This window comes from Loxodonta africana, chromosome 7, assembly GCF_030014295.1.
Source record: "Loxodonta africana isolate mLoxAfr1 chromosome 7, mLoxAfr1.hap2, whole genome shotgun sequence".
NCBI classification, from domain to species: Eukaryota; Metazoa; Chordata; class Mammalia; order Proboscidea; family Elephantidae; genus Loxodonta; species Loxodonta africana.
This window is the reverse complement of record NC_087348.1, coordinates 21,053,044-21,074,675: the sequence shown is the minus strand read 5'-3', so window position 1 is coordinate 21,074,675 and position 21,632 is coordinate 21,053,044. Positions and strand designations below refer to the sequence as shown.

Sequence of the window (21,632 nt, the reverse complement as noted above, 5' to 3'; positions counted from 1 at the left end):
CCACTCGACGGCAACAGACTTGGTTTTTTTGATTTGGTATACTCAATGTTCTTCTCCAACACCACAATTCAAAGGTCTCAATTCTCCTTTGGTTTTCTTTGTTCATCATCCAGCTTTCACATGCATATGAGGTGACTGAAAACACCCTGGCTTGTGTCAGGTGCACCTTAGTCGTCAAGGTATCATCTTTGCTTTTCAACACTTTAAAGAGGTCTTTTGCAGCCTATTTGTCCAATGCAATGCATTTTTTGATTTCTTGACATCAGGTTGCTTGGGTGTTGATTTTGGATCCAAGTAAAATGACATCCTTGACAACCTCAATCTTTCTCTGTCACACAATTATATGAAGGTGATATGATTTTAGATGACTAGATTATATGATCTAGTCACTCAATTATAACATGGTTCAGAATAGTTGGATTGTTGGGGCATAGAGACAGAGAGAATAAGAAGGAGAAAAAGAAGAAGGAGGAGGAAAGAAGAGCGAGAAAGAAGCAGGGAGGTGAGAAGTTTTGGGAGGAGGAGAGAAGAGATAGTAAAGAAAGAAAAGTGAGAAGAAAGGAGGGACTGGGAAAGGGAAGGAAAGGGAAAAGAGGGAAGGAAAGAAAGAAAAGAGTAAAGAAAAGAGGATGCGAAGAGTGTGGAGGTGAAGGTAGAATAGGGGAGGGGAGGAGAAGAGGAGAGGAAAATTGAGAGGAAGGGTGGAATGTGAACAAATAAGGGCCAGGTTATCAAAGTCCTTTTTTAAGGGGGTGACTTAAAAAAAAAAAAAATTGACAATGAGAAATTTTAAACAGTAGAGTGGAAGAGCTGTTTTTGAAGTGTTATTATATCATTCAGGCTAAGGTGAGGAGGGACAGGCAGCAGCATCACAGGTGTGGAAACCCCCACCCCCCCACACAGGAGCATGCACATAATCCTATTTAAATGCAGGAGTTTCCTGAGTGTACTTAAGGGCTCTTCCTCTTTAGTAAGAAAACAAATAGGTTTAATTCTCGTGTCCTCAGAACATCATAGACAGGACCTTAAAAGTGTTCTTGTTTAAGGCTGAGAATGAACTATTCGACTTTCCTTGTATTTTTGCACAATTTATTTTCTTTTTTTTTTTTTTCTTATCCCAGCAAAAGCACCCTCCAATCTGAGACAAAAGCATGACCGACCACACAACCGTGACTGAATTTGAAGAACTCAGTCATTTCATTTAATGGATATGCCACCTGATTCTTCTTTTTTGGTTCCTTTGCTGGCATTGAGGGCTTCCTGTTGTCTGTGATGGCCTATGACCGTTATGTGGCCATCTGCAAGCCTCTCCTCTACACAGTCACCATGTCCCCCCAACTCAGCATCCTCTTGGTGTTATTCACATATCTTGCAGGCTTTATAAATGCTGCCATTCACACTGGCTTCACCTTCCAGCTATCTTTCTGTTGCGCAAATGTCATCAACCATTTTTTCTGTGACACCCCACCGCTCCTTAAACTCTCTTGTTCTGACACACACATCAATGAGGTTGTCATTTTTGCTTTTGCCAGTTTTAATGAACTGAGCTGCCTCTTGACTATTCTCATTTCTTATCTTTACATCCTGGCAGCCATCTTGAGGATCTAGTCTGCTGAGGGAAGGTGCAAAGCCTTCTCCACCTGTGCTTCCCATTTGATGGCAGTCACCATCTTCTTTGGGACAATCCTTTTCATGTATCTGCGCCCCAGTCCCAGCTACTCAATGGACCAAGACAAAGTGGTATCTGTGTTTTATACACTTATCATCCCTGTGTTAAATCCTCTCATCTATAGTCTGAGAAACAAAGAGGTCAAATCTTCCTTAGGGAAAATTTTTAAAACAAATTATTTTTACTCATGTTGTTAGAATCATAAAAGGGTGGGATTTGAGAACTACAATGGAAATTAGCTCTAACCAAACTCAGCTTCATTCACCCTGGCTCCTACCTTTATCCTGTCATAAGCTTTCTTCTGATAACAGAGGTGGACTAAATGTCCCAGATATGTTAGGGAATATGGTCACTCTGTATAAATACCACTCATTCCGCAGAACCTAAACTCCAGAAAATAACCAAATATCACATTTTAATACCGTGTTCGTAGGTGTAAATCCCAGTATAGAAATAGATGGGGGAGAGAGAGAGAGTGAGTGGCCAGGGGACTGATTCCAATCTTCTTCCTTGTCTAATGGCATCTTTATCAGGTGGTGGTGGACCTGTCAGAGGAGAGGTGATTAGGACCAAGCTGAGTCAGAATATCCCAATGGACTCTGACAGGGTTTTGAGGCTGCCTTTTTCCCTAGTGAATCAGAGACAAATTTTAGAACTAAGTCTTGATAGGGGTGCTAAAGTCCAGTGCTTCTAACCTGGGCAAGTAAACTAGACTGCTTAGGGAATAATGTGAACAGACTATTGACCAAATCTAAGAGGATAACAGAGGAAGAAAATTAAGGGTCACAGAATGGAAGTTACTTGGGTTTAGAGAAAAATATTTTTCCTAATTTCTGGAGATAAATTCTCAAATTGTCTGTCATTTGTGTGTTATCCTGTGTAGGCATGAAAAACTAGAGCAAGATGAATATCATTTCCCTAGTAGGTCAGCAAAAAAGACCCTCAGTGAGATGGATTGACACAGTGGCTGTAGCAACAGGCTCAAACATAGTCATGATTGTGAGGATCGCACAGGACTGCGTCAAGTGTTTTGTTCTGTTGTATATAGGGTCAGTATGAGTCAGAACCAATGCAATGGCACCTAACAACAATAATGTCTTAATAAATAACTGTACATATCTATTTTACTACTGTCTGAAATTTGATTGGGTTTTGAGTTAATCGGATTGGTATTTTCATGACTGGGGTGTCTCCCCAAAGGACTTGATTTTCTTTACAGATGGTGACCACTGACATGTGAAACAAAAGTGCTTTGACCTGCTTGGTATTGGATTAAAATAAACTACTTGTGATCCTCATATACGAGGGTAAGCAGAAAGGTATGGTTCCAGTCCGTATATGCATAGGCCTAAACAAAATGTATTTAAATATTCCTCTGTTCATCAGATGGCTGCAAAAAGTTCTCTCAATAATACACTTGTCTTAATGTCGTTAGGATGCCTTAAAAAAAAAAAAAGATACTTTTTGTGCCATGGAAAAAAACAATTTTGAGGTCTGGACTAATATTAAAATTTTAACAAAACTTAAGTGGACATCTTCCTAAATCATTGAAATTTTGCAACAAATTTATGAGAATCCTGTCCCACATAAAACAAGTTTTCAGATAGATCAAACATTTTAAGGAAGGTCGGAAAGACCTCCAGAATGAGCCAAGAGAGGGAAGACTGCTCAGAAGGTTATGGTAACTGTTTTGTTTGGGAGGGTTTCAAAGGGATAATCTTGATAGATTTTCTCAAAGGACACAAAATAATCACGGAGGTTTATTATGAAGAAGTTTTAAGAAAACAGACAACTGCACTAGTGACAAAAAGGCTAGGAAACCTGTGCCAAAGAATTTTTTTTCCATCACCACAATGTACCTGCTTATTCTTACAGGGTAGCGTTCTTTGAGAATTTCACTGGGAAAACTTACCCCATCTGCCCTATAGCCCTGACCTTGGCGCTTCAGATTTCTTTTTGTTTCCAAAACTTAAGAACATTTAAAAGGAATACAATTTGAGTCCCTTGAGGATTCAGAAGAGTACTGGGATGAGGAGCATTGATGCTGATTGTAGAATTCTCTTGGCTGAAAGCAGAGAATACCAGAAAGATGTTTACCTCTGTTTTATTGACTATACAAAGATACTCAACTGTGTGGATCGTAACAAATTATGGATAACATTGTGAAAAATGGGAGTTTCAGAACTCTTAATTGTGTCCATGAGGAACCTATACATAGACTAAGAGGTAATTGTTGGAACAGAACAAGGTGATATGCACAGTTTAAAATCATGCAAGGTGTCCATCAGGGTTGTATCCTTTCACCATATTATTCAATCTGTATGCTGAACAATTAATCTGATAATCTGGACTATATGCAGAAAAATTTGACATCAGGATTGGAGGGAACACTCATTAACAACTTGAGATATGTAGATGACACAACCTTGCTTGCTGAAAGTGAAAAGGACTTGAAGCACTTATTGATGACGTTCAAAGACTACAGCCTTGAGTATGGATTACACCTCCACATTAATGAAACAAAAATCCTCACAAATGGACCAATAAGCAACATCATGAAAAATGGAGAAAAGTTTGAAGTTGTCTAGGATTTCATTTTACTTGGATCCATAATCAACACCCATGGAATCAGCAGTCAAGAAAATCAAATGATGCATTGCATTGGACAAATCTGCTGCAAAAGACCTCTACAATATGTTAAAAAGTGAAGATGTCACCTTGAGAACCAAGGTGTGTCTGATTCAAGCCATGGTATTTTCAATCACCCTGCAACAGGCATGCAAAACCTGGAAAATAAAAAAGGAAGACTGAAAAATAACTAATGCTTTTGAATTATGATGTTGGTGAAGCATGTTGAGAATACCACAGAAATCCAGAGGAGCAAACAAATCTGCTTTGCAAGAAGTACAACCAGAATCCTCCTTAGAGCCGAGGATAGCGAGACTTCATCTCACATACTTTGAGCATGTTATCAGGAGGGAACAGTCCATGGAGAAGGATATAATGCTTGGTAGAGGGTCAATGAAAGAGATAAAGGCCCTCAAAGAGATGGATTGACAAAGTGGCTCCAACGATGGGATCAAGTATAGCAATGATTCTGAGGATGGAGTAAGACCAGGAACCTTTTTTTCTCATTGTACATGTACTCATAGTGATGAGTGTGAACACACTGGAAGACACCTAACAAAAACAGCTCAACAGTTCATCTACTGTAAATATTTTTGTCTTAAATTTCAAGTAATATAATATCAATACCTACCTTATATGACGTTTCCCTGTGATCAGAAATAGAAATCTCTGTATGTATATATATACAGTATGTTTTCATTTTCATTAGAAGACCCTGAATATGAGAGGAGATTATAAGGGAATCTAAGTTGATTAGGCTACAAAAGCTTCATTAGCTCCAATCATGGCAGTTGCAGTGTTTTTACCCAATTAATCCATGCCTTCTAAATTTGTTTGCCAGCTGGGCCCTCCCCCAGGAGTTATTTTCGTAAGTGCTGCTATGCCATTTTTTCCATATATTGCTGTGAAAAAGTTTTTTTAGATTATGAAAACACCTCATGGAGGGGTGAGATCTGGCTTGCAAACAAACATACAAGGCAGGAGTAATTTGGGTAAACATATGGTAACTTTGATTTACTGCTTTTCCTTGTTAAACTCTATGAAATGGAAGGAACAGGGCTTATCACTGAAGTAGCTGAAAATCACAGCAGTATACTATTTAATTTTTCCATTGTATATTTCTAAAAACAGGCAATTCAAATATATGATTCCAGAAATGTGTACATATTTTAAATGCAATGTATTTCCCACCATCATGGTAATATTAAAGAAAATAAAGCACATAGATGTAAATATTCAAAATCTTTGAATGATGATATAAATCATAGACTTTAGTAGTAATGGATCGAGATCTTGTGGGTTTTGAAGCTTAGAAAAATCATAAATCTTAAAAAAGGAAAAGAAATGAAACTATAAGTGTAAATTGAGCCTTAAATGTGAATTGTTAGAAAAGGAAAAATAATAAAAGATATTTCAGTTTTTTAAAACTGTGTCACAAATAATACAATATTCATATATAAAAAAAGATATTAGTAATGTGCAGACACTTCCAAAAATATGGGGTGTTAAGAATGTTCTTGGAAGCCACTTCAACACCAGGACAAATAGCATTATTTAATTATACATGCCATTGATTTTAACCAGTCAAATGTAACCACCACATATCAAATAAATTCTTATGATTTCAATTTCCTCTTAGTCAGAGTCCAGAAATGCCTGCAAACACTCTGATGCAGCCTGACAGTAGGTGAGGTGCAATACAGCTGAAGACAGGATGGAAAGAGACAGAGTGGCCTTAACTGATCATGGTTAAAATATCTTAATTTCCCAGTGCTACAAAGATGTATCACTCTGTGACTGTATTGTTAAAAGCTGACCCAAAGCCTTTGAAGAGGCCGGTGCAAATGAGAAACCCAAAAACATATCTTCACTATAGCTTCATATTTTCTCTGCCTATCTCTTTAAAACCACTAATTTTCCCCAAGTTTTCTCAAAGAAAATTGGAAATGTACTAAAGAAAACTGTGAAGACATTGGGAAGATAAAATAAAGTCTTTAGAATACAACAGAACTGTCCCAGAGGATTTCCAAGGAGTGACTGGTGGATTAGAGCTGCCAACCTTTTGGTTAGCAGCTGAGCTCTTAAACACAATGCCACCAGGGCTCCAAATAAAGGCTATAAAGGCTAGCATCTGTATATTAACAACTATATGGTTTATTATAGATGTATATGGTCCAGACATTGCTGAACCTATGTTATGCCACTGTATAGTTGGTTTCATAGGGATCCCCCAGTTTTGGAAGTATTATCTTTGACAGTTTATTTTAGCTTAAAATCAGATGTGGAATTACTTTACATTTTTCTCGTATGAAGAAAAAGTCTCCATTGTGTCTACAAATATCATCATCTTAGATAAACACCACATGAAAGCTAAAACCAGTACCTCCGGTTCTTCCCAAGAAGAGAAGATTGGGCTAAATGGGACAACAGAATCTAGCAGTGCTGACTGAATTCATTTTAACTGGAGTATCAAAGAGACATGAAATGCTTCTCCCTCTTTTTGGTGTCTTCCTTGTCATCTACACCATCACAGTTGTGGGCAACCTGGGCATAATCACCTTGACCAAGATGGACTCCCATTTACACACACCCATTTATTTTTTTATCAGACACCTGGTTTTCACTGGTCTTGGTAATTCTGCTGTTATTTACCCCAAGGTTCTAGTAAATTTTGTGTTAGATCAAAATACCATTTTCTATTATGAATGTGCCATACAAGATGGCATTCCACATTTTATACATTGTCACTGACCTCTATAGCCTAGATGGGCTGTGACTGCTATGCGGCCACCTGTAACCCTCTGCTCTAAAATGCTAACATGTCCCAGACACTTTGTCATGTGCTAATAGGCATTCTGTACCTCTTCTGTACCTTTAAGTCTCTCTTGGTCAACAGTAATATTTTTACATCGACCTTCTGTGGTTCTAAAGTTGTCAGTTATTTCTTCAGTGATAATATTCCCTTAATGCCTTTGCTATATTCAAATGAACTACAAATAGAATTGATCATAACGTTTCCATCATTTAATTCGTTGTCCTGGCTCCTGGTAGTCCTGGTGTCTTGCATGCTGATTCTGATAACCATATTTTGAATTAATTCTGCTGAGGGCAGAAAAAAAAAAAGACTCTCCACGTGTGGTTCTTACCTGAAAGTGGTGGTTATATTCTTTGAGTCTCTAAAACTCCGTATGTGCACCCTGAATCTGCTTAATCTTTTACCACTAACAAATTTACTTCTGTGTTTTACGCTTTAGTCAGCTCTATGCTTAACTCCTTCATATACAGCTTAAGGAACAAAGAGGTAAAAAATACCTTCTACGGGATCTTTAAAAATCCCTGTAAACTTTGTATTTAATATTCATTATTATTCTAATAAATTATTAAATAGGCAAATGTATTTGATCAGATTTCTAGTACATATAATTACATTTTCTTGGTTTTAGAGCAGAAACTAATTATAAAGCACAGACATATGGATTGTTTCCCTTATATTCATTCGAATTTGTATTACTCATATTTTTTATCTTAAAGGTAATGAATGTCCTTACTAAGATTCCTTGTTTCTGTTTCAATGTTTTCTTATGTAATTACATTGGAGCTCATAGTTCACCCAATGGAACACTCACTACACTCTACATCAATAAATTACATGTTTATTTCTGTCAGTGTTTATTAAGGATGGAGATCTTCTGAATCTAATTTTCTTTGTACTTTCTGAACCTAAATCAAGAGGGTAAGCAAAGTTGGAGAAAAAGAGTTTACTGTGTCCTTGTTGGAAACCTGGTGGAGCAGTGGTTAAAAGGAACGTCTGTTAACCAAAAGGCTGGCAGTTCAAATCCACAGGCTTTCCTTGGAAACTCTACGGGGCAGTTCTACCATGCCCTATAGGGTCCCTATGAGTCGGAATGGACTCGACAGGAAAGAGGTTTGGTTTTGGTTTTTGTGTCCCTGTTGACACTATGAATGACTTATTTGTCCTCTTATCAAGCAATTTGACTGAGGCAAGTATTTATCTATTCTATAATCAAACATGTATGGACACTAGATGATTTTGATCTGTTAGCATTTGATTTGATTTCTTTACTCTTCAGTACCTAATGCCCTCCTTAGATTACTAGTGTCCTATATGCAGATTCTATTGATCATATTTAAATGCAAAGATAGTTGCTAGGAAAGTAAGAATGGATGAAAAAATTGAATAAAACAGAAGGTGGAGAATGATAAAAGGAAAAATGAAGGAAAGATATGATGGATAATTGGAAGGACTATAGGGTTTATTATAGGTGATAACTGATGGAGAACATGATGGTGAAAACTATTTTAAGAACCAGAAGAAAGTACTGACGCATTTTCTAATTCATATTTTCAGTGAACTTGGAGAATGTTATATGGGTAAAGAAGGAATAACAACATGTTAACACAACAAATAAATTCATGATTATGATAGGGGAAAAGACACCAGACTCAAATCCAATCGAGATAGATCTTTATTAAACCAAAGCAAAGAAAATAATTCGAAATCAGCTTGCACTGGGCACAAGAGACTAACGAATCTGTTAAATCCCAGTCCTGGAGTCATTAATATGCTATTACAGAAAGAAGTAGAGTTGAGAATAATTCTGATTTGTTTTTCATGGACACATCATTGGTACAGGAATAGTAACCAGAATGGAATATTTAGAGTGATTTGTTTAAAGACTTTTTGTTGACTAGTTACCAGCTGGTAATTTGTGCTTTGCTAAATAATTACTGCTTAGTGACTATACTTGCATTTTGAAGAGGGAGATTTACAGGAGATTTGGCAAATATTTATTTCTGGAAAAGCAGAGGTTACATGAAGCCTGACTGGCAATAAACTGACAACATTAGTTCTAGACTTGATTACAAAGAAAACATTTCCTTAGATACCAGACAACAGGCAGAAATGCTCTTGCTTTCTATAATTATTAGCCAGTTCAGTTTTCTGGCTCCACATGTTTTCTACACAGAATGGATTCCAGGCCTCTACTCCACTTTAGCCTCCTTACTCCAGCCAAGCACCTCGTAGAGTTTTAGGGTCTCTATATCATTCCCTTCTTTTGATCAGCTGAACATCCTTTGATTTCTTTAATATCATTCTTCTGTAAAGACTTAAGCTATCTTCAGCATGGACTCTGTTTCCCTGATGGTAGCCTATTTGTTTTTGGACCTATTAAACTCAGTGCTTTGAGATTTTATGTGGTTTTTTTTTATATATGTATATACATATTTGTTTTTGAGCCAGATACCATCTGATTCTTCATCACGTACCATTGAAGCCATCATCAACATGCTGTACATTATTCAACAGTTGAGAGCATTTATTCACAGCCCCTTGTTGAATTACAGGAATAACATGCTCCTTTCATTTGAACTAAAGGAGCATGTAGGACTCATCTGCCCTGTTACAGAAATGAACAAAATCAAAATGCATGAGCTGCTTTGGAGATGTAGAGATATTTATCCAATATATTTTTCATCATAGGAATGGAGGGTTCATGGGAATTCTAAGGTCCCAAAGGCACATTGGCTATTCATACTCCATCCATGTAAACAAAGTAAGATGAAATAAAAGTTTAACATTAGAATTTTTCTCTAGACAGTTTGATCCTCCACACAGAAACATGTACCCACAAGAGGCACACATTACTCCTGTTCTCATTCGGGAAAAGGGAAAGGGAATAGTCTGATTTGCTTTTGCAAGTCATTGTTCAGTATGGAAGTTATTACAAATAGACAAGCTTTCTAACCTAGATCTTTCCTTAAAATGGGACTAAACTGGGACCCCTGAATTCTGATAATTACAAAAATCTACTAAGGCAGTATAAACCTATTGTTATGGAAAAAAATGAAAGGACATTCATTACCATAAACTATACCACGACAAATAAATACTTGGGTAAGATAAAAACAGAGCACAGAAGGGTAAATAGAGGAATTAGAGAGATCCCATTACCTGGCACAGATGGCTCATCCTTCTATGGTACTCATATTGACATCGGCAACAGGTATATGGTTATAGATGAAAATGGGTAATGTTAAAGTATTTGAATTCTCATGTACAGTTTGTGGGGGAGGATGGCATATCCAACAGTCCATTAAGCTGGCAGCTCTAGTCATTGCCTGACCCAATCTCACAAAGGCATTGTTATGGCAACCATTAAAGGCGATCAGGAGACATAATAGTCTTATAACAGATATAAGCCTCATACTGAAGAAAGACTGCCTAAAAGTAATATACTAAACCAATTAGAGAGTAGATTTTAGCTATCACAAAGTAAACACCCATAGTTATAATCATAGATCTAAGTGACTATAAACCATGTAAACAATTACAGTGAAAATAACTAGTGTAGTAAGAACATACAAACATAGTACTGATTCTAGTTTTAAACTGGGTATAAAGGCTTGACTTAATTAATTAAAATAAAAAGTAATGCTTCCAAAACTTTAAAAATAGAGCAATAACTGACAGGGTCACTCTAAGGGTAAAGAATATAGCTAAATAGTTAATGTATGACATGAGAAATTATGGGTCAGGCACTAGTAGGGTACAGTTGTGGTCCAGAGTCTTGAGAGAAGCTGTGAACACCAGGTGTCATCTGTTTTTTGGTGATAGAATGTCTGAAATTTAATTTTGATCTTTTGTTTGATGAAAGAATCCAGGTGGGAACTAGAGTATTCTTCAATTTGGAGAGATGGATCAAAGTTTTAACCTCCAATAATCTGGAGTACTAGATAAAACTCTATTTACTGAGGTTTGATAGAGTATTTTAATTTTTTTTCCAATAGACATAATCTCTAGGCTGAATAGTGAGTAGCTCAGACACTTTTGATTTCTGATCATAAAAAGCATTTTTAAGTTGTGAGCAGTATTCCCTAGAGTACTGAATAAAGGACTTGCAATATTGGAACATCCAGATTGAGTTAAATTTGATTCAGAGCAAGTTGCCAAATAAGGGTGGGCCATAGACCCCCCCCCAAGTAATAATTTCAAGATGAGTTAATTTACTAATTTCAAATGGAGTAATTCTCAACTTAAAAAGGACCAGAGGCAATACTTTTCTTCAAGTTATCTGTAAAGATTTGGAAAGTTTTGCTAGTTGGGTTTTTATTATAAAAGGAAAATGAAGTCTTTGGAAAATGGGGAAAGCTTTATATATCCCACAATTATTTGTCCAGTCAAGTGGGTGTCTTGGTTAGTACAAAGGACCTTTGGGGCTCTTCAAATGGGGTTAATATTTTTAAGAAGTTTCTTGCCCAAAAAAGTGGCAGTAGCTTGATGACGCAGGAAAGCTTTTACCCAGTGAAAAAATATATAAATTATTTCTAATACAAACTTATAATTATTTAAGAGTGGAAGCTGAATAGAATCCATTTACCCTTTAAGCATTGGTTCTGAAGGCAAAGGAATTATACCAAGTGGAGCTTTAAAAGTTTTCTTAGAATTAAATTGAAAACAAATAGGACACTGGGAAGCCATTTGCTCAGCAGCTTTAGGAATGTGTCCCTACCAATATTTCTTTAAAAACATTATCGTCTTATTTCTGTTTCCAAATGGGCATTCATGTGCAATGCCTCCAGTAGAGAAGTTTGCAAAAATTTAGGGAGAACTAAGTTCTGATTAGGAACCATCCATATTCAAGAAATAGAACATTGGGAGCATTTTTTTGTTTTGTTTTTCATTTCTCAATTTAGTCATGTGAGGCTGATTTTTCGTGTTCAGATAAATTCTTCTCACCAACTTCTCAAGGTTTAAAAGGGTTTCTACATGCATATTAAACAGTGGTTCATCATTCCAAACAGTGTCCCAATGTGAAGGACCATATGTTTCTCTAACCTTAATATTTAAATCATCCTATCTGTCCTTCCTGAGTTTGCCAGGTAGGCTTTGTGACCTGGCCAAGATATCTCAATTACTCAGGAAACTCCAAAGGTTTATAATTATCTTCTCAGGAAATCAGGGCAAAGATTAATTTACTTTTCAGTGAAATTATTTTCACAAGATAAACTGAATGAATTTATGGTTAACATGTGCCTTCTTATAAAGAGGGGTTTGTGAAGGCTAAATAATTGTGTCCATCTGGGCCTCGATTTCCTTATATTTAACAGCCCCTCCTCTTGGTCATGCTCTCAGAAATCCTGAGAGCTTGGTCAAAAATTTTGATCACTGTTTAGTAGAAATCTCCATTAATATAGTTGAAAGTCTGATCCTGCAGAATGAGGATGGTGGATATCATTTGTTGTGTAATTGGCTAAAATTGACCCTTGATGTTATACATTTTAGGAAGGCTTTTGTAATGAAAGGAAACCCTGGTGGCATAGTAGTTAAGTGCTATGGCTGCTAACCAAAACATCAGCTGTTCGAATCTAACAGGTGCTCCTTGGAAACTCTATGGGGCAGTTTTACTTTGTCCTATAGGGTCACTATGAATTGGAATCGACTTGATGGCAAAGGTTTTTTTTTTTTTTTAATGAATGACTAAGAGGACAATAGTCAAGGTTTGAAAAATTCCTCTGAGTCAAAGATCCCAGAAAACAAAATTCAGACAGGAGATAAATCCCATGGTGTTTCAGGTTTTATTTTCTTTGATTTAGCAGCTTTTTTTGTTCATGGGTGTCAGCTGTTACTACACTTTGTATACATAGCATTGTAACACAATCAAAGTGCAAACACATCTTTGTGAGGTCAACATATAACTAAAAAAAAAAAAACACTAAAGCTAGTCTATTTTGTAACACAATCAAAGTACAAACGCATCTTTGTGAGGTCAACATATCACTAAAACTAGTCTATTTTGTAAAGTCATTTTGCTAATTTCTGTTAGTTCTTTGGATAGGGAAGGGATAACTTGCTGGATTTATGACAGTGAATCTTTTAATTTTAATACTATTCATCTAATACCATTTGCAATCTTAAACTGTATCTCCAAACCTAAGAATGTGTAGTACCCATGACTAAAGGAATTATTGCCATAGTCAAGCAATTTACAAGCTTACATTCAGTTAGTTCTTTCAAACTTCCACTTAGTTCTGTATCTAAATGAACAACAGTTTGTTCTCCTATTTCTACATTATTCGTCTATATTTCTAATTTTCCCTTCAGATAATTGATTACACATGGAAACATAAGGAACAGCATAAGTTATGTAGTGAGAACCAGTCCAACATGTGGGTAGAAAACTAAACTATTACTTTCCTATAGTTTACAAAGAGATGTAAAATTTCTCAAAGACAATTATCAGGTGAGAAAGCGTCTTAGTTCATTTAGCCAGGAATATCATGAGATTCACCTTCCTTCTTCTTTTCTTGTAGAAATGACACTCCTATTCTACTTGTTGTCCAATGTCTGAATACTCTTGTTTCCTATATACCTTGCAATTTTCTAGTTTCTTCTGGGAGTAACCTATTCTTATTGCTGCATAATTGAAGGGAATATAATCCTGAGTGCATTTTGACTGGAAATCTTTATTCCCTTATCTAATTTAAGATGGAAAGTATAACCTTATTAGATGCGTAGCAACCATTTTCTGCATGACATAAATCTTGAATATTTTGCTTCATGACTAGAAAAACTCAGGTATGTCTTAGTTATCTAGTGTTGCTGTACCAGAAATACGAGTGAGTAGAATTAATGAAATAAATATATTTTCTCATGGTTTACCAAAAGCAAAACCAAACTTGTTGTCATCAAGTCAATTCTGACTCCTAGTGACCCTACAGGGCAGAGTAAAACTTTCCATAGGGTTCCCAAGGAGCAGCTGGTAGATTCTAACTTCGGACATTTTTGATTAGTGGCTGAGCTCTTAACCACTGTTCCACCAGGTCTCCTCTCACAGTTTAGGAGGCTAGAAGTCCTAATTCTGGGGACTGGATCAAAGTGAAGGTTTTCTCTCTGTGCTGGCTCTGGGTCCTTGTCTCTTCTCAGCTTCCGTCCCTTGGTTCCTTGGCCATCTTTATGCAGTATGTATCTTCCTCTCCATTTGTTTGCTTGCTTTGTGCCAAAGAGGACCAGTGGTGCAGTAGTTAAGTGCTCAGCTTCTAACTGAAAGTTCACTTGGTGGTTGAAATACACCAGCCTCTCTGTGAGAGAAAGATGTGGAAGTCCACTTCTTTAAAGATTTACCATCTTGGAAACCCTGTGGGTCAGTTCTACTCTGTCCTATAGGGTTACTATGAGTTGGAATCAGCTGTAAGGCAAAGGGGATGGGTTGCTCTGTGCCTAACCCTCTCTTTTTGTGTCCCAAAAGGATTTCCCTGAAACATATCTTACACTCATATGACCTCCTTAACATAAGAAAACCCTTTTCCCAGATGAGATCATAGCCACATGTGTAGAGGTTAGGAATTACAACACATAGTTTGGGGGGATACAATTCAATCCACAACAGGGTTAAAAAAAAAAAGTGAAAACGCTCTGTGGAGGAATAAAAGGAATTTTATTGTGTCTCTCTTGCAGTGGAAGAAGGAGGCCAGAGCAGTGGAGAAACAGCATGATTTCAGGGTAGTATCTTATTCTCTCCCCAGAAATATACAATAAATCAAAAAAATTCAAGACAGTATTGATTAGCCATTATTTTTTTGTTGAAATAGTGAATGACCTGAGTAACCTCAGCTGAACAACTAAATAAGTTCAATAAATCCTTAGAGCAGAGCTCAGTATTTTTTGTAATCTGGTTGTATTTTTTTACGTATTGTCTCATTTTTTGCTCTTAAAAATTTTATGCCTAAAGAGAAGCCAGTGAGTATGACAAAGCAGGAAGTTGCAATGGTCTGTTTTTCCAAGGAACTATAAAAACATAAGCAAAAACCATCACAATCGACCTTGTCAGGTACCCTGGAAAGTAGCACAAGGTTTACATATTTTAACTAAGCTGGATGTCCTCTGAAATATGGGAATAATAGGAGTTAAAAATATCGGTTAAATGATGGATTTAATACACGTATGAGTTAAATGATATATTTATAACACAATATTTACTCCCTATTTTTCTTGAATAATGAATTCAAAGAAAAAAACCCAAAGTCAGGGTGATACTGGAATCAACTATTTCATCATAACTTCACAACACTTCAGTTCTACTTGGATTGAGTTGACATCTAATTTTGTTTTCTGTTCTGTCTATAATTCCTGGCTGTGTATGCGAGTGAGTACCTTCACATTATGTAGCTTCCATGGGACTATATAGATCACTTTTGTTTTGTTTCTTTCACTGAATTACCCCTTATTTTCTCACTGGGGAAATTGCAGGATGTGCTAGATAATGAGTAGACACATCAAGATATTTTTTTAAATCCCTTCAAGATGATTTGGGCACAACTACTGAAATATAGGCTAATTCCTCAGGGAACATCAGAAAGGGGAGGGGAATCATAAATTCTTCCTACCAAAGAAAACAAAAGAATCATTTGAGAAAAGAAAATCTGATACTTTACTCAAGGTAAGTGGATAAGAATTGTCTTTGATTCCGACTGTCATGTGGATTTTGACTATGACTCCTGACTCGTAACTGCAGACACTATTACGGCCACTCACAAATTACCCCTTTAACTTCACCAAAAACATTCATTTTTCTCTTTTGTTAATTAGAATTCCATGGAGCTCTGTGTTGTTTTTAGGACATTAAAACCTATAAATTAAGAGTGTGCCCCAGCTCTATTTAATTTGTGGAAGACAATTATGGCCTTCGATTACTGCAAATGAAGAGAGAGTTAGAAATATGTCAAAATTTCATCACCAGTTTAATATAATCTTTTATGGTTATGTATCCCTTGGATATATAAACAGGAAAGAATTCCTAGAAAAGGACATCTTATTTGGTAAAGTAGGGGGCCAATTGGATGGCAAAGTAGATGGACACTTCAATGGGATAGACTGACACAGTAGGCAAGACAATAGGCTCAAACATACCAACGATCGTGAAGATGGCACAGGAATGGACATCATTTCATTCTGTTATACATGGGGTCAGCATAAGTTCTAGCCAACTCAGCAGCAACACACAGCAACAGCAAATTAAGGTTAGGATGGCAGATACAGCATAGAACACCAAGATACACTGGAATTTCTCAAAAGGAAATATTTTTTCTAGTTTAAATATGATAAAAAAAACAATATTTGATAAATATTCTTTTAGTGCAAGTTTGCCCAATGAAATATTTGCTAAATAATGCATATTGTTAGTAAAAGAGTACACCATGTTCATCTGATTTTTACATAGGAATTTCCCATGAACACATACCATTTTTGTTGTTGTCAATCATGATAATGATGTTTATTTTTGTTCCATACTAGTTGTTTATTACAGGTTTTTCAGAATGAGCATTACAAACTGATGACATAGACTGGCAAATAGCATGATTTTTAATCATTACAGTGTATGAAGAACTCCCTGCACCTAAAATATTCCTACCTGATATTATCATGTCTCAGGATTGAAAAATCATTTATGCATTTACAAACTTCTATATTCTGCCTGCTTCAATGATGATCCCTACCCATAGATATTTAAAATGTACACATTTAGATGTCCAGAACAAATCAGAGATATTCTTTTCCATAAAGGAGAATGAGCTGGGTCAAAAAAATCCAGATATCTTAAGAGGGAGGTAGTAAATGACACTGAACATGTTAACAGACTCAATACACACTAGAATAATTCTTAGAGAACACTGAAGAATTAAAGACAGTAGGATGGAACTAGAAATTTGAATTTCTTTGCTCAGGCTAGAATTCTACAGTAATTACCTATGATATCAGGACTTGTGATGTAGCAAATTTGAGATAAAGTTTTTAAATGCTGTGGGGGAGGAAAGACCTAGAAGGGAGTGTGAAGCTAAGTGCAGAAACAGCAGAAAACCTTTTCTAGGAAGAAGGGGTGAAGGTGATTCACAATCTCCAGAATTGCCCCCCCCCACCTCCTGGATCAGGGTAGAAAAATTGAACCAAAAACTAGAAGATTCTTAGAATTACTACCCGTCTCCTGAAAGTTCCAGCCAGCCACAAGATAAAAAAATTATTCTTAGCAGATATTTCCCTGTAGCTTATGTCAGGACTTCAGCTACTACATGCCACCATATTCTAAGACTTTGTCGGGGGCCCATAAATTTCTACCTGATAGTTTCACAGGCTAAACCTGGGCATTCTATTACATTATAATAATTCTAGACTGTATTTTACGTCACTGAGGATTTGGAAATCTTCTTACTATTCCAATCAAAAATCAAGCTTTACAGAATACTAGGTTTTCTTTGAGTGGGCAATAAATTTGAGAAGAGGTTAAAAGGGAATTCAACTGGATTAAGCTAAAGAAGCTTCATTAACTTCAATTCAGGGCATTCCCATTTTGACTAAATGACTTTCTTTGTAAAATTTTATAAAATGAAGGGACTGGTGTTATCACTAAGACACTTGGAAATCACAGTCCTTTACCCTATGAATTCTCAATTGTAGAGGTCCAGAAATAAATTGATAATTTGCAATATATGATGTTATAAATTCAAAAGTACATATTCTAAATGCCTTATGGAGCCTCTCATCTCCACGTCATTATGTTAGAGGAAATGGATCATATACATTTTAAATAGTCCAAATCTCCAAACACTGATATAAACCATCAATTTAACAGGAGTGGATCCAGGTCTTCTGTGTCTTGAAGCTTATATAAATTTGAAGATTTTCATTAAAACAACAAATACACTTATAAATACTGAGACAGAAATATACATAATTACTTAAATGGAAAGGAAATAGAAACAAAATTAGATTATAAACAAACTGACCTTAATGACAAATATTATTAAATGTAGAAATATAAACTTTCTTAAATTAAAGACACGTTTCAGCAAACTGGGTGCTAGACATGTTCTTAGAAGCTGTCCTAACACCAGAATGAAAACATTATTAAATTATCCATGTCAGTGTAAAGATAGGTCTTCTCAGCCTCAAACAAAGTATCATTAACTCAGTTCCCATTCATTTTGACCCTAGAAATGCCTACTGACATTTTGTGAAGTATAATGGAGAGGAGATTGAAATGGCAAGTGAATGTGCCATTAACTGGTAATGGTTAAAATATTCTACTTTAACTACACTAATGAAGATACATCGCTTATGTGAATGCATTGCTAAGGTCTTGCTGAAGGTCTTGGAAGGGCCCAGAGCAAATAAGGGGCCAAAAAACTTAAGTTTCATTAATTTCATGTTATCTCTTTCACTTTCTTTAAGAATGTCAACATCTTACAAATATTCTCAGACAAAAACAGAAGTGTCCTAAAGTAAAATGATTGTTGCTGCTGTTGTTAGATGCCCTCGAGTCAGTTCCAACTCATAGCAACCCTGTGCACAACAGAACTAAACATTGCCTGGCTCTGAGCCATTCTTACAATCGTTCTTATGCTTGAGCTCGTTGTTACAGCCACTGTGTTAATCCACCTCTTTGAGGGTCTTCCTCCTTTCCACTGACCCTGTACACTGCCAAGCATGATGTCCTTCTCCAGGGGCTGATCCCTCCTGACAACGTGTCCAAAGTATACAAGACGCAGTCTCACCATCCTTGCTTCTAAGGAGCATTCTGGTTGTACTTCTTCTAGGACAGATTTGTTCGTTCTTTTGGCAGTCCATGGTATATTCAATATTCTTCACCAACACCACAAATCAAAGGCGTCAATTCTTCTTCGGTCTTCCTTATCCATTGTCCAGCTTTCACATGCATATGATTTGATTGAAAATACCATGGCTTGGGTCAGGTGCACCTTAGTCTTCAAGGTGACATCTTTGCTCTTCAACACTTTAAAGAGGTCCTTTGCAGCAGATTTACCCAATGCAATGAGTCTTTTGATTTCTTGACTGCTGCTTCCATGGCTGTTGATTGTGGATCCAAGTAAAATTAAACCCTTGACAACTTCAATCTTTTCTCCATTTATCACGATGTTGCTCATTGGTCTAGCTGTGAGGATTTTTCTTTTCTTTATGTTGAGGTGTAATCCATACTGAAGGCTGTGGTCTTTGATCTTCATTAATAAGTGCTTCAAGTCCTCTTCACTTTGAGCAAGCAAGGTTGTGACATCTGCATAACGCAGGTTGTTAATGAGTCTTCCCCCAATCCTGATGTCCCATTCTTCTTCTCCTATTATTTGCTCAGCATACAGATTGAATAAGTATGGTGAAAGAACACAACCCTGACGCACACCTTTCCTGACATTAAACCAATCAGTGGCCCCTTGTTCTGTCCGAACAACTTCTTCTTGACCTGTGTAAAGGGACCTCATGAGCACAATTAAGTGTTCTGGAATTCCCATTCTTTGCAATGTTATCCATAATTTGTTATGATCCACACTGTCGAATGCTTTTGCATAGTCGATAAAACTCAGGTAAACATCCTTCTGGTATTCTCTGCTTTCAGCCAGGATCCATCTGACATCAGCAATGATATCCCTGGTTACACGTCCTCTTCTGAGGCTGGCCTGAATTTCTGGCAGTTCTCTGTCAATATACTGCTGTTGCATTGTGTAAATAAAATAAAATATAATATTTCTACAGTAGCAAAACTATGTGTTTATTACTAATGAATATAAATAACAAATTATGTTGACCCAATTTAGAACTTAATCTATGCTGTATCAATAAATAATGTGTTTTATATGAATTCCTCATATTTTCGGATGGAGATTCTAAAGATTATTTTAACTTTAAAATAAGACATAGGAATTAATGTTTTTTCACCACACATATGAAGGAAGAGAGCATCGGTGGCTCAGTGGTAGAATGGTAGACTTCTTGCCTTCTGTTGTTTAGTTGGTGCTGTGTGAAAGATAATACCAACCCCTCTTTTTTTTTTTTTCCCGAAAAGATAACTGAACTAAATGGACCAAAAGAACCTAACAGCGATGACTGAATTCATTCTTATTGGAGTCACAAGGCACCCTGAAATGCAGCTGCCCCTTTTGGGGGTCTTCCTCCTCATCTACATGATCACAGTGATGGGAAACCTAGGCCTGATCATCCTGACCAAGGTGGACTCCCGCCTACACACGCCTATGTATTTTTTCATCAGACACCTGGCCTTCATTGATCTTGGTAATTCTACCGTCATTTGTCCCAAGATGCTGGTAAATTTTGTTGTGAATCAAAATATCATTTCCTATTATGAATGTGCCACACAGCTGGCTTTCTTCCTTTTGTTCATTATCAGTGAGTTTTTCATCTTGTCGGTCATGGCCTATGATCGCTACGTGGCCATCTGTAACCCTCTGCTGTACGATGTTATCATGTCCCCAAGACGTTGCCATGTGCTTGTGGGTATTCCATACCTCTATAGTACATTTCAGTCCCTTATGTTCACCATTAAGATTTTCACTTTGACCTTCTGTGGCTCTAATGTCATCAGTCATTTCTACTGTGATGATGTCCCCCTGATACCTATGCTCTGCTCAAATGCACAAGAGGTACAGCTGTTGATCATAATGTTTTCAGCATTTAATCTGATTTCCACCTTGTTGGTTGTCCTGCTGTCCTACCTGCTGATTCTGTTAGCCGTATTTCGAATGCATTCTGCTGAGGGCAGGAGAAAAGCTTTCTCCACATGCGGTTCTCATCTGACAGTGGTGGTTGTGTTCTATGGGACCCTACTCTTCATGTATTTGCAGCCCAAATCTGCTCATTCATTTGAAACTGACAAAATGGCCTCAGTGTTTTACACTTTAGTCATTCCCATGCTTAACCCCTTGATCTACAGCTTAAGGAACAAAGAGGTAAAAAATGCCTTCCACAGGATCATTAAGAATCCATGAAATCTTTGTATTTAGTATTCAAAATGTGATACTGTTCTGAGGCAGATATCACTGGATGATATTTCTACAATGCAGAATAACATTCTCTTTGGCACCAGAGCTAAGACTAACTAAATGCAGAAACAAATACTTTATATATACATCCAAATTAATTCTCATAATATATACCCCAAATTAAATACCAGTTCTTCCTCATCACAGCTTGCTTCCTATTCATTCCTTCCTTATGTGATTCCGTTAGAACTTAGAACCTCATAGTTCCCCCACAGAAATATTTATTCTGCAACTATTCAGTAAACTATGTGTTTGTTCAACTGAGTTTTCTTTTCTTTCTTTTTTTTTTTTTTTGACAGGAATCTTTTAAAACTTGTTTTCATGTCTTTTCTGAGACTAATATAAGATTTTAATCAGAATTGGAGACAAAGCATGATCTGTGTTCATATTGACCCCATGAATAGAGTATTAGCCTTCTGTCTCTTCTCCTGTGATAATCACTTCTTATCTATGTTATATTCCAACATCTGTG

The 21,632-nt window shown here is 36.6% G+C and overlaps 1 protein-coding gene and 1 pseudogene across 1 annotated transcript; both read left to right on the top strand.

Annotated features, from left to right (window-relative positions):
* The first annotated feature begins 1,142 nt into the window (after positions 1 to 1,142).
* LOC135231643 (olfactory receptor 5AP2-like) lies at positions 1,143 to 2,056 on the top strand (annotated as a pseudogene).
* Positions 2,057 to 19,981: 17,925 nt separating this feature from the next.
* On the top strand, positions 19,982 to 21,425 carry LOC100666340 (olfactory receptor 8K5-like). Its single transcript, XM_023542749.2, has one exon. It carries the CDS (start codon positions 20,180 to 20,182, stop codon positions 21,104 to 21,106), a length of 927 nt encoding a protein of 308 aa, XP_023398517.2. The 5' UTR covers positions 19,982 to 20,179; the 3' UTR covers positions 21,107 to 21,425.
* The last annotated feature ends 207 nt before the right edge of the window (positions 21,426 to 21,632 follow it).

What these genes read in the sequence shown, in the direction of transcription:
- LOC100666340 (XM_023542749.2), top strand. Translation starts at nt 20,180, where the DNA reads ATGGACCAAAAGAACCTAACAGCGATGACTGAATTCATTCTTATTGGA.